The sequence below is a fragment of the Phyllostomus hastatus genome, unplaced genomic scaffold (assembly GCF_019186645.2).
Source record: "Phyllostomus hastatus isolate PE091 unplaced genomic scaffold, TTU_PhHast_1.1 phas_scaffold_345, whole genome shotgun sequence".
Classification (NCBI taxonomy): Eukaryota; Metazoa; Chordata; class Mammalia; order Chiroptera; family Phyllostomidae; genus Phyllostomus; species Phyllostomus hastatus.
The window spans coordinates 17,150,967-17,164,254 of NW_025334024.1; the positions used below are offsets into that span (position 1 = coordinate 17,150,967).

The 13,288-nt window shown below is 48.3% G+C and overlaps 1 protein-coding gene across 1 annotated transcript; it reads left to right on the forward strand.

Annotated features, from left to right (window-relative positions):
* Window positions 1-2,300: 2,300 nt before the first annotated feature.
* LOC123805982 (dipeptidase 3-like) lies at window positions 2,301-6,605 on the forward strand. Its single transcript, XM_045818911.1, has 10 exons — window positions 2,301-2,811; window positions 3,145-3,271; window positions 3,746-3,875; window positions 3,964-4,105; window positions 4,344-4,413; window positions 4,524-4,700; window positions 5,004-5,088; window positions 5,597-5,672; window positions 6,133-6,268; window positions 6,363-6,605. The coding sequence occupies exons 1-10, from the start codon at window positions 2,318-2,320 to the stop codon at window positions 6,603-6,605; spliced, it is 1,680 nt and encodes a 559-aa protein (XP_045674867.1). The 5' UTR covers window positions 2,301-2,317.
* The last annotated feature ends 6,683 nt before the right edge of the window (window positions 6,606-13,288 follow it).

Here is a 13,288-nt window from a genome sequence, read left to right on the forward strand (position 1 = left end):
AGCTCAGCACTGCAGCCGGGTAGAAACAAGGTGTGGGGCTGGATAAAACAAGGTGGAGGGCCGGATTTGGCCTACAGGCCTTGTGTTTGCCACCTGTGGTTTAGGGCTTACTAGAAGACAGAAGCTTGGTGGAGGGCCTTGTGTTGCTGGAGCTCAGACCTCTGAGAGGAGGCTGAGGCCGGCTGAATACCCAGGTGGTGCAGGGGTTCTAAATGGGCATAGCAGGGCTGCTCTGTGCTGGCCACAAGTAGGAGACTGCAGCCAGCTGCCACTGCTGGAGCTGCACTGACCTGAACAAGAAAAACATTTCTCTCTCTTCCCCCTGGGTTTAAGTTTCCTGCAAGCCCCAGCCTCACAGAGCAGAAAATAGCAGGCTGGACCTGGAGCTGACTAACCCGGATTGCTGCAGGCCTGATTTCACTCTTTGGTGTTTCACCTTAGGAGTGTCCATCATGGCTCTCCTTACCTTGGGCCCTGGATGCTAATCTGTCTTCTTAGCCCCACAGTGCCGCTAGTGGGAGAAATGGCCCAAAGGCTGGATGCATCTCTGGGTTTCCACACTCCCTGGGTCCTTGACAAGCAATTTTTCAATAGCGTGTTAATTCACTGATGTCATCAAGAAGACCCTTTTTGTATCTTGCCCATCTTTTCTTTCTTTTTTTTTAATTTTCTAACTCTTTGTGTGTGTGTGTGTGTGTGTGTGTGTGTGTGTGTGTTTTAAGAATTTATTTATTATTTTTTAAAGAGGGAAGGGAGGGAGAAAGAGAGAGAGAGAAACATCAATGTGCGGTTGCTGGGGTCCGTGGCCTGCAACCCAGGCATGTGCCCTGGCTGGGAATCGAACCTGCAACACTTTGGTTCGCAGCCCGTGCTCAATCCACTGAGCCACGCCAGCCAGGGCCCCAACTTTCTAGTTGTTGTCAAAAGAAGTGTAACTTTGATTTACTTAGTCAACCAAAACCAGACATTTGGAATTGTTTATGTCTGGATAACATTTTAAAATTTTACTGTAAACATTACACCCTCGCCTTTCATCTAGACTAATATAGGAAACAGCTGTATGTGCAGTGAGTGCTTTTGCATTTTTAGTAAACCATCAGCAAGGTTATCATCATGTTGTTTAATATCACTTAATTGAAGACCTCCGTGGAAGTCGGCTAAGCTGTGTAAGAGGCTGGAATAAACATTTATTTCCCCCTGCTCTCTCCCCACCCTCTTCCTGAGAGAGCCAAAGCTGGAGGTAGCTGCGTCAGACTTGGTCCTTAACACCAAGGCATGCAGAGGGGGCAGCAATGGACAGGAGCAGCGGTCACCAGAGGCCAAGGTCCTTCTCCTGGCGTCCAAAGGGGAGGCCCCCTTATCGAGAAGCCAGCTGGGAGAACAGGGGACAGGCACAGATGTAAACAGGGGGACAACTCATTTCAGTCTGCATTGTTGGCCCCTCAGCCTTTTAGGATCTGGTACAGGCCCAGCAGGCTCAGATGCCAGCCAAATGCAGTTCTGAGACCAATTCTCCCTAAATTGGGGCTTTTTCTGCAGAAAACAACGAATTACATCGTTCAGGACTATGGCCAGCCTGGAAACCACCTTGTCTTGAAAGAGGCTTTCTGCCCCAGGTGAGGTCATGTGTCAAACCTAACACCCTCGGGTCTTCCAGTTCCTCCCCGACAGCATAGTCACCCTGCCCCCACCAGACCTTCGCCTGGGCCACTGGCCACCCTGGGATGCCTCTCGGCTCCCCTGACCTGGTCCAGGCCCCTTCCTTCCAAGGCTCAGCCACTGCTCTGGTGCCTCCACTAACGCCTTCCCACCCTGGCCAGCCCTCACCAGCACTACCAACAGATTCCCTCAGCCAGGATAACTATCACAGAGAGAGAACACATCAATTGACCAGGGAGTTGGTACCCCACTTCCCAAGATGGCTATATTGTTTAGTATGCATACTCCTCTAGAGTCTCTCTTTTTTTGCATATATATATTAACATGAACAGAAGCACATTTCAACACTAGATGCTAACACAAAGTGGTTTCCCACAAATACTGTTTTTAAATTTCATTTTTATTACACACACACAGGAAATCTTTTTTCTGTCAAACAGATCTACCGGTAATTCACTCTTCTGAGGTGGGGCTTAGAATTTCATGGAAGAGTTGACCTGTGAGGCACATCCCTGCAACTAAAACTCCGCTAGTCTGATTATGGGTGAGATTAGGGACACTCCTGAGCTCCAGCTCCCCCAAGGGCCCACTCCTTTAGTCAGTCTGTCCGTCTGGACGAGGAGCGGGGCAGAGGGATCCCGACAGGATAGAGCCCACGATGCGTCGCCAGAGGGCGCTCGCGGCGGAGGCCGGCCTGGCCCATTGGGGTGCTCTCCGGTTGAGGGCAGGAGGGCCGTACCGCCCCCTGGCGGCCACGCAGTGCGACGGCGTTGTGAAGTCTTTCCAGTGTCTTGACTCTCCTCACGAGGCCAAGCCGCTGAGTTACCTAAATCGACGGTCGGGACCCCATTGTCGCACTCTGCCCGCCTGCCAGGACCTGCGCAGCATGCAGCCCACCGGCCTCGAGTGTTTCCACGTGCTCGGCTGGCAGCATCTGCTGCGCCTGCTGTTCTTGCTGTTTCTGCTGCCACAGCCAGTAACCCGCGCCCAGACCAAGCCGGTTGCATCCAGAGCCCCAACAGCGCTGGGAACCAACAGCGACATGACCACGTCCAGCGTCTCGAGTGTCCCAACCCCGCCAGGACCCCTTCAAGCCAGGAGACTGCAGGAGCGCTCACAGGCCTTGATGCAGAACTTCCCACTAGTGGATGGGTGGGTAGATGCGGGGTGGAGACCGGTGGTGGCTGACCTCACCCCTAGGGAGGGGAAGGAGTCCTGAGCCTGCAGAGCCAAGGAGGAGGCTCCCTCACACCGCCCCTGGATACACTCCACCATCATTCATAGGCCTCCTTTGCCCCATTATCCCATTTCTGGTGGCACCCCCCCCACTCCTAAATTGGACCTGCAGAGGTCTCTGTCCTGTCTGTGTGAGGTGGGGAGGTGAAGTAGGACAGGACAGTGGGAGAGAACAGGCCCAGGCATGTCTCCATTCCTGCCTGACCTGGAGCCCATGTCCCTACTCTAACCTTGCCTTGATGCCCCCAGCCACAACCATCTGCCCCAGGTCCTGAGAGAGCATTTTCAGAACAGACTACAAAATGTTAATCTGCGCAACTTTAGTCACAGCCAGACCAACCTGGACAAGCTTGGGGATGGCCTCGTGGGAGCCCAGGTAACACAGGGACACACAGGGTGCCACAGCATGGCTTCTGGGGAATGTGGAGGCCACAGAAACGTGGGTAGGCAGTCTTCTATCACAGGACATACAATGTGTCATCATATGGCCGCTGGGGAGTTTGGGAGCACTGGAGGCCAAGACAAGCTGGCCACATGGGTTCCTAGGTTCTGTGGAGACACAGAGAAAGTGACCAGAAAATCCCTGTTATTGTGGGAGGTGCCGGAACCACAAAGGACGTGGTGGGTTGGCCCTGGGGCATTCGCACAGCACATGCAAAACAGCAGGCCATGGTGGTGTGTCGGGAGTCCACGGTTTGGCTGCTGGCTGCAAGCTGGATAGTCATTAAGGTGCCACTGGGTTATACAGTGCTTCACTTGGGCCACTGACCCAAATGAGTGCTGTGGGGGCTGAGAAGGAGTGCCAGGTCAAGGTCTGATCTCATTCTGGACCCCTGGGCCCTACCCCTAGTTCTGGTCAGCCGACGCCCCTTGCCAGACCCAGGACCAGGATGCCATGCGCCTCACGCTGGAGCAGATCGATCTCATTCGTCGCATGTGTGCTTCCTACACTGAACTGGAGCTTGTGACCTCAGCTGAAGGTGGGCTGTCAGATGGGGGAGTAGTCAGGGCTTACTCTGGTGCTTCTGGCTCTGGTCCCTGACTACTTGATTATCTACCCTCTTCTAGGTCTGAACAGCACTCAGAAGCTGGCCTGCCTCATTGGCGTGGAAGGTGGTCACTCACTGGACAGCAGTTTCTCTGTACTGCGGAGTTTTTATCTGCTGGGAGTGCGCTACCTGACCCTCACCTTCACCTGCAGCACACCCTGGTGAGCACAGTGGAATGGTAGATGGCTTGGCAGGGAGACTGCCAGAGAGGTGAGGACAGAGGGGTCCAGAGAGGGAGGCTGGACTGACACAGGTCCCTCACACTCCCAGACAGCAGCCAGCCTCGGTCCTTACCCTGGCCTGGAGGTGGGATGGATGAACAGAAGGACTGCAGGGTCCCCAGGCTCTAATAGCCAAGGTGTGGCCCACAAGATTGTCCTCCCCTTGCTTGTTTTGCAGGGCAGAGAGTTCCACCAAGTTTAAGCACCACTTCTACACCAACGTCAGTGGGTTGACAAGCTTTGGTGAGGTGAGGACTCCTGTTCCCTACCGTAACCCACCCCTTCCTTACAGATGCGTGCACACATGTGCATCCCTGACACACCCCCTCCCCCAACCTGTAAAACATTGTCCCTGCAGAAGGTGATAGGGGAAATGAACCGCCTGGGCATGATGGTGGACTTGTCCCATGCGTCGGACACCTTGGCGCAACAAGTGCTGAAGGTGTCGAGGGCTCCTGTGATCTTCTCCCACTCAGCTGCCAGGGCTGTGTGTGACAATTTGCTGAATGTTCCCGATGACATCCTGCATCTTCTGGTGAGTGGCTACCTCGGCCCTCAAACTCAGGGCTAAGCATGCTTCATACAAAGATCCCTGACCCTGATCAAAGCTACCAGCCTGGGCCTCACTTTCAGTCCCAAAGCAAGTTCATCCTCCCCATCTCTGAAACTCAAGTCCAATCAGTTCCACCCAGGAGCCCACAAACCCACAGGAGGTGAAGTGTCTTCCAACCCCTAAGGCTGGGACTGAGCACTGTCCTACCAGGGCCCCTAGGGCACAAGAAGGCAGGCTGTTAGGCCAGAAGGGCCAAACTAAATATCCCTTTGTTTATCCCTGCAGAAGGAGAATGGTGGCATTGTGATGGTGACGCTGTCCATGGGGATTTTACAGTGTAACCTGTTTGCTAATGTGTCCACTGTGGCAGGTGAGCCCCACCTCAATTCCTTGGGCAGTTCTAGCTTGGGCCTGTGGCCATCGGGGCTCAGGACAGCTCGGGCTGTCTAGAACCCCTGTTGGGCAATGAACAGCCTTCCCAACAACCCAGGGGAGTAGACGCAGCTCTTCACTACCTCTCAGGTCTGGACCCATAGTCAATACTGATGGGGCTGGACAGGCAGCTGCCTCTGCCTCTGAGTCTCATTTTCACTCCCACCCCTCTGGACAGGATAGGCAGGGCCCCAACCAGGCTCCCAAGGAACTCAGAGGCAGGGTGGCTCCTGGGCAGGAAAACGTCCAAAGGAGTGGCTTTGAGATTCACTCTAGGTCCAGTGTCCAGCCTGTAGCCACTTCAGAACTCGCAACTGGCCAGGAGCTCTCTGCAGTCAGCTGCCGTGGCCTGGAGTAGTGTGAGCAGGGAACTGGCCAAGGCTGAGCTTCCCCGGACCAGGGCTTGTCCAGCCTAGTGCTGCCCACCACGAACCTCCCCTCTCTAGACCACTTCGACCACATCAGGGCCGTCATTGGATCCGAGTTCATTGGGATTGGTGGAAGTTATGACGGGTCTGGCCGGTGAGTGGTTTTCCCTGGGGCTTTTCTCGGGACGTACTGTAGCAGGGAGTTATAATTCCCCATCCTTCAAGCCTCAATCACAGGCTCTTGCCTTCTGGCCAACCTAACATTTCCCCACTCCCAGGGCCTGTTTCCTGGGCTCTCCCTGTCCCTTCTGTGGCTTGCTGGACCCACTGCCCCTCCAGGTCCTCACCCTAGTTAAGAACTCCCCTCCCCCAGGCAGAGCTCATCTGTCCTCACAAGCTCCACTCCCAGCCCAGCAGATCTGCTGTGGGCTGATCATCTGCTTGGTGGGCAGATGCTGCAGAGGCCCAGTCTTCAAGGAGCTTCCTAAATTGCGTTCAGTAGCCTGAAGAACATGGCCTTCAATTTCCCATAAGTGACTGGGGCTATTGGGACAGAGGCCCAAGACCAGAATTAGGGCCCAAGTCCCACAGCTGGATGGCTGGTGTCTACACAGGTTCCCTCTGGAGCTAGAGGATGTATCCACATACCCGGTTCTGATAGAAGAGTTACTGAGTCGGGGCTGGAGTGAGGAAGAGCTTCAGGGTGTCCTTCGAGGAAACCTGCTGCGGGTCTTCAGACAAGTGGAGCTGGTATTATGCTCAGCTGGGCAAAAGGACGGTTCGGTGGTTTGAGCAAGTGAGGGGTGCGCTGGGGGAGCCACTGACGGACGACTCCCACCTGCAGGTGAGAGATGAAAGCAGTGGTCAGAGCCCTGCAGAGGATGAGTTTCCAGACAGGCAGGGGGGCAGGTCCTGCCACTCCCATCTCCTGTCTCAGTGTCAGCGTGAACACCCGGCCGCACACCTGGAGGTGACCAAGAGGCCAACCAGTCATATTCTCCAGAGACCCTCAAAAGCCTCCCCACACCCTATTCTAGCCTTCTTGGCTACTGCCACCTTCTCAGTCCTCATCCTGTGGCTCTGGTAACCTGGTCAGTTCCCCAGAGGTCACCTTAGCAAAGTCGCACAAGGTCCTTCTCCTAGTTAACCAGGCACAAGCATATGCTAAGAATAAAGATTTTGGGCATGAAACCATGTGTGAGTGTCCTTCCTCTTTGACGTGAGGGGGGTGATGGGTGGGATCCAGGAGGCTCTGGGGTGGCAAGGGGCCTTGTGGTCTAGCTCCAGCTGCTCAAGGTGAGTGGTTCCCACTGCCCCCCAGCTTTGTCTCATCTCAGAAGGCAGAGGCACCTTACCATGTTCTGTGCTGAAAGCCCACAGAACACCAATGAATTGAATCCTATCTGGAGGGAATCCAGATTGACCCCATCATGGAGTGTGATGGTCCATCCCTACTCTCTCTCTGAAAGGTTTAAGTTTGTTTTTTCAAGAAGCTGGTGCCATTTATCGAAGAAATAGTAATTTGTTTGGAAATACTGAGAGAAAGTGTGTAAAGATTTTAGATTTTTCAGATAAGGTCCTCTGATTTTTTTCGTTTAACTGATTTTTTTAGTGGAAGGGGAAAATCAAGTCTTAAAAACAATTTTTTAAAAACTTAAAAAAGAGAAAGAAAAGGAAGGTAGTGCCAACTGCTTGGCTCACTGAAGATTCTCTGGCCACCTTCCTCTCTCGGTTCATGAGGGAGGGCCCCAGCCAGACCTAAGTTCCTTCCAGGGGAACTTGAAATTGAGAGAAAGAGAGACAGACTATAATGCCACCGTATGTTATAAGTCATGTTCATATATATGTGGGTCTGTTTTCAAAAGCTGTTCCATTTATTTGGATTATTTGTTTATCATAGTATCAATACCAAAATGCATTAATTACAGCAACTTTAAAACAAGTCCTGATATCTAGTAGAGTGAGTCTTCCCACTTTAATAGTATTATATCAGTCAGTATTTGATCAGATAAGTAGATCCCTTATGAATAATATAAAATGAGACATTATCATAGGGATTAGACTTTATGCACATATAGGAAGCATGGAAAAATCTATGCAAAGCTGTTTGTTACCTGTACGTCTAGAGCTGGGTCTTAGGTCTGTATAGGTAAACCTTGCCAGAAGTTAGGAAGGGGAGATGGATACGAGGTGAGGAGAACAAGGATGAACTCATAAAAGCTAACTGCAACAACTGGATATCCATTTGGGGAAAAGAAAAAAGGATATTGGCCCTGACCGGTGTGGCTCGGTTGACTAAGTATCATCCCACAAAGTGGAAGTCCCTGGTCAGGGCACTTACCTGGGTTGTGGGTTCAGGCCCTGGTCGGGTCTCATGCAAGAGGCAAGTGGCCCATGCTTCTCTCTTACATCAATGTTTCTCTCCCTCCTTCTCTTCTTCCCTTCTCTAAAAATAAATAAATAAATAAAATCTTAAAAAAAAAAAGAATATTGAAGGACTGACGGCCAAGATGGAGGCATAGGTAGGCACACTGTGCCTCCTCACACAACCAAAAGGACAACAACAATTTAAAAACAAAAACCAACCAGAACTGACAGAAAATTGAACTGTATGGAAGTCGGACAACCAAGCAGTTAAAGAAGAAACACTCATCCAGACCAGTAGGAAGGGCGGAGATGGGCAGCTGGGCAGAGAGGACTCGTGGCAAAGCGGTGGCTGGTGGACCCAACAAGGTGGCAGATTGTGGAGCCCGGCACAGCTCGCAAGGCAGCTGGCGGACTGGGCGGTCCCACATTCGCGCAGATAAACCAGGTGAAACTGGGGAATGACACAGACCACGCAACCCAGGGCCCCAGCACAGGGAAACAAAGAGACCCACAGGGTCCTAGAACGTACACAAGCCCACTCACCGGGAATCAGCACCAGAAGAGCCCAATTTGATTGTGGATAGCGGAGGAAGTGACTGAAATCCAGCAGAGAGTGAAGCAAGCACCATTGTTCCCTCTCGGACAGGCCCCACGTACAGCGTAACAACCCAGCCACCTGGGTTGCCCCGCCTGGGCAACACCTAAGGCTCCGCCCCTCACTACGTAGCAGGCGCGTCAAGACAAAAAAAAAGGCCCAAAAGAAAGAACAGATCAAAGCTCCAGAACAAATACAACTAAGTGACAAAGAGGTAGCCAACCTATCAGATGCAAAGTTCAAAACACTGGTGATCAGGATGCTCACAGAATTGGTTGAATTTGGTCGCAAATTAGATGAAAAAATGAAGGCTACGCTAAGTGAAATAAAGGAAAATGTACAGGGAACCAATAGTGATGGGAAGGAAACTGGGACTCAAATCAGTGGAGCAGAAGGAAGAAAGAAACATCCAATCAAAAAAGAATGAAGAGACAAGAATTCAAAAAAATGAGGAGAGGCTTAGGAACCTCCAGGACATGTTTAAACATTCCAACATCCGAATTATAGGGCTACCATAAGGAAAATAGGAAGAGCAACAAGTGGAAAAGTTATCTGAACAAATAATAAAGGAGAACTCCCCCAATCTGGCACAGGAAATAGACTTCCAGGAAGTCCAGGAAGCTCGGAGAGTCCCAAAGAAGTTGGATTCAAGGAGGCACACACCAAAACACATCATAATTACATTACCCAAGATTAAAGATAAGGAGAGAATCTTAAAAGCAGCAAGACAAAAAGAGTTACCTACAAAGGAGTGCCCATAAGACTGTCAGCTGATTTCTCAAAAGAGACCTTGCAGGCAAGAAGAGGCTGGAAAGAAGTATTCCAAGTCATGAAAGGCAAGGACCTACATCCAAGATTGCTCTATCTAGCAAAGCTTTCATTTAGAATGGAAGGGCAGATAAAGTGCTTCTCAGATAAGGTCAAGTTAAAGGAGTTCATCATCACCAAGCCCTTATTATATGAAATGTTAAAGGGATTTATCTAAGAAAAAGAAGATAAAAAACATGTACAGTAGAATGACAACAAACTCACAATTATTAACAATCACACCCAAAACAAAAACAGACTAAGCAAACAACTAGAACAGGAACAGATCCACAGAAAAGGAGATCCAATGGAGGGTTATCAACAGGGGAGTTAGAGGGGGAGAAAAGGGGAAAAGGTACAGAGAATAAGTAGCATAGATGATAATTAGAAAATAGACAGGGGGAAAGTAAGAATAGTATGGGAAATGGAGAAGCCAAAGAACTTATATGTATGACACATGGACATGAACTAAAGGGGGGGAATGTGCGTGGGAGGGCGTGTGCAGGGCAGAGGAGAGTGAAGGGGGGAAATGGGACAACTGTAATAGCATAATCAATAAAATATATTCAAAAAAGAGAAAAAGAACACATGGACAAAACCAAAGGGCAGTAGGATCAAGAGTGGGAAGTGGGGATGGCTGGGGTAGGGGGGAGGGTGGTGGAGGAATAGAGACAATTGTACTTGCACAACAATAAAAAATGTGAAAAAAATTACTAAAAATAGAAGTAGACAAATATGTAAAAAAAAAAAAGTAGAGTATTGATCCCTAGCTTACACCACACAGAAAACATACAAAATTAAGTTGAATATGTCATTAATCTAACTGCAAAAGGCAAAAGAATAAAACTCCTAGAAGGTAGTGTAGGAAAATATATTTGTGATCTCAACATAGAGACACTGGATGTAAGCATTAATGACAAAGAACAAGATTGATAAGTTCAATTATGTTAAAATTAATAACATGGTTATCATAATTTACCACCAAAAAGAGTGTGAAGGCCAGCCACAAAGTGGGAGAAATTTACAACACACACATTTGACCAAGGGCTTGTATTCAGCAGCCAACAACCTAATATAAAAGTGAGTAAGAAAAAAATTTTTTTTTCTTGGTATAGATATTGGTGAATATTTTATTATTTATTTTATTTTATTTTTTTTATTTTTTTAAAGATATTATTTATTTTTAGGGAGGGAAGAGGGGAGAGAGAGAGAGAGAGAAACATCAATGTGCAGTTGCTGGGGGTTATGGCCTGCAACTGAGGAATGTACCCTAGCTGGAAATTGAACCTGGGACACTTTGGTTCCCAGCCCGTGCTCAATCCACTGAGCTACGCCAGCCAGGAAGAAAAAAAAATTTAAAAAATAAAAGTGAGCAAGACATGTGAATAGAAACTTTACAAGAAAGGATACACAAATAGCCAGTTAGAATACAAAAAAGATAGTCAATCTTATTAATCCTAAGGAAATGCAAACTAAAACTCATAATGAAGACAATTACAATTTAACGGATGAACCATACCAAGCTACCAAGCGGCAGCAAAGATGTGGAGCCACAGGCATTCCCACACCCTGCTGGCATCAGGATAAACGGAGAAAAATTACTTTGGAGAGCAGTTTGACATTATTTACTGTAATTGAAGATATTGTCCAAGGACTTAGCAATTTTTTTCCTAAGGTCTCAGCAGAAATGCCTGCATGAAAAGACAAGGCCGTCTATGTTCATAAAAGCATTATTTTTAACAATTTCAAACTGAAAGTAATGCAACAGCAGAGAAATTACCTGTGAGGTATTCACTCTGTGGACTAGTATACAGCAATGAAAAGGAACAAACGGCAGTAACGCATAGCAGCCCGCAAGTATCTCAAAATAATGTCGCGTGAAAGGAGCCAGGCATGAAATAATGCACATCATGTTATTCCACCTATAAAAAGTATTTTTTTAAAAAGTTAAAACAGATCTCTGCTGTCACAGTCAGTGTAGGGTTGTCCTTGGGGGAGGTAATGCCTGGCAAGGGGCTTGAGGAGGGCCTTCTGGTTGCTAGTGAAGTGCCTTGTCTTGACCTGGGTCCTGGATACATGGATGTGTTCATTTTGTGAACGTGCAGCATGTTCTATCCACCTACGATATATAAACTTTCTGTGTGGACATTTTCTTCGATAAAAGGTTTTTATTTGTTTATTTATTTATATTTTTTAAAGATTTTATTTATTTACTTTTAGAGAAGGGAAGGAAGGAAGAAACAGAGAGAGAGAAACATCGATGTGTGAGCAACACATTGAATGGTTGCCTCTCTGACACCCACTACCAGGGACCTGGCCCACAACCCAGGCATGTGCCCTGACTGGGAATCGAACCTGCAATACTTTGGTCCACGCCAGCACTCAATCCACTGAGCCACACCAGCCAGGGCCATTTTAAACATTTTTAAGAGCACAGATTGGTGGCATTAATTTCACTTACAAATGGTGTGCAAACATCACCACTATTTCCACAATTTTTTCATTATACCAAACAAAAACTTTGCATTCATTAAACATAAGTCCCCACTGGCCCTGAGCTCAGCCCCTGGTAGCCTCTATTCTATTTTTGGTCTCTATGATTTTGTCTATTTCAGCCAATGTATAAAAGGGAAATTATACAACATTTGTCCTTTTGCATCTAGCTCACTCATTTCACATAATGTCCTCAAGGTTCATCCATGCTGCAGCATATATCAGACTTCATTTCCTCTTGTGGATGAATGATAGTCCCCAGTGTGCAGAGATCACAGCGCGTTATCCACTCACCTGCTGATGGACAAGAAATTTGGGTTGCCTCCACCTTTGGGCTGTGCAGTGACCAGATATCTGTTTGGGTCCCTATTTTTAATTCTTTTGGGTGTATGCATAGGATGGAATTGCTGGGTCTTATGGTAATTCTAGTTTTAGCTTTTTCTGCAAAACCACTGGACTGTTTTCAATAGCAGCTGTACCATTTTACATCCCCACCCCAGCAATGTACAAGGGTTTCAGTTTCTCCACATCCTCCCCAGCACTTATCTTTCTTTCTTCTTCTTCTTTTTCTTCTTTTTTGTAATAGCTAACCTAAAGGATGTGAAATGATATCTCAACCACCAATCTCACATTGTGGTTTTTTATTGCTTTTTCTAATAGCTAATGATGTTGAGCACCTTTTCCTGTGCTTATTGGCTATTTATTTGTATATCTCTAAGCTTCAAGTCAGTGAGTGTCCTTCCTCAGCTCTCTGAAGCCACTTTTGGACTGACTAGGGCGGTCATCCTGTTCTCCCCAGAAAGCCTCATGATGTAATAACGCTTCTGTCCTCTCGGAGTGCATGTAGCCTTATCAGTCTTGACATTCGAGCCAAATTCTGGGGAGCACGGGTCTATCCCGCTTCTGCAGGTGACCTCAATGCTTTGTCAGGACAACCGTTATTTCATCTAAAGCTAATTTAGCCTGACTGCTAAGGCAATGCCTTTCTGAGGAATCTAATCAATGTTCCATGCATCAAAAGGGCTTTCGCTCCAGCTGGCTGGAACACAACTGTGTGAGCTCCAGGAATTGTTCAGCCAATATCTTCCCAGTGGACTTGTAGAAGCTTCTCTGGTCTTGTGGCAACTTCCTCTTCTGTGTGCACAGGCCGATCTTCTGGCTGACTCAAGGGGACCCTATCTGGATCTCCAGGCTTCTCTTTTCATGTAGCTTCCTCCTCCATGGTATTCTGTCTGCCCTGCAACTCTAGCTGCTTTGGCCGTCCCAAATGCAGGGTTTCTTTTCTGACTCCCTCCTCATTTCAGCAGGACCATTAGGCTCTGAGTTGAGGTTCCCCACCCACTGTCACACTCCCTCACGACAGCATGGAATGTATCTCTGGGGAATAGGCCAGTACAATCACAGGGCTCACATCACTTACATCCCTTTCACCTGGCATCACAGTCCTGTATCACCATCGCCTAATGTCTGAAAACCATTGTTTAATGCAGTTCTATTTCATTTGCACA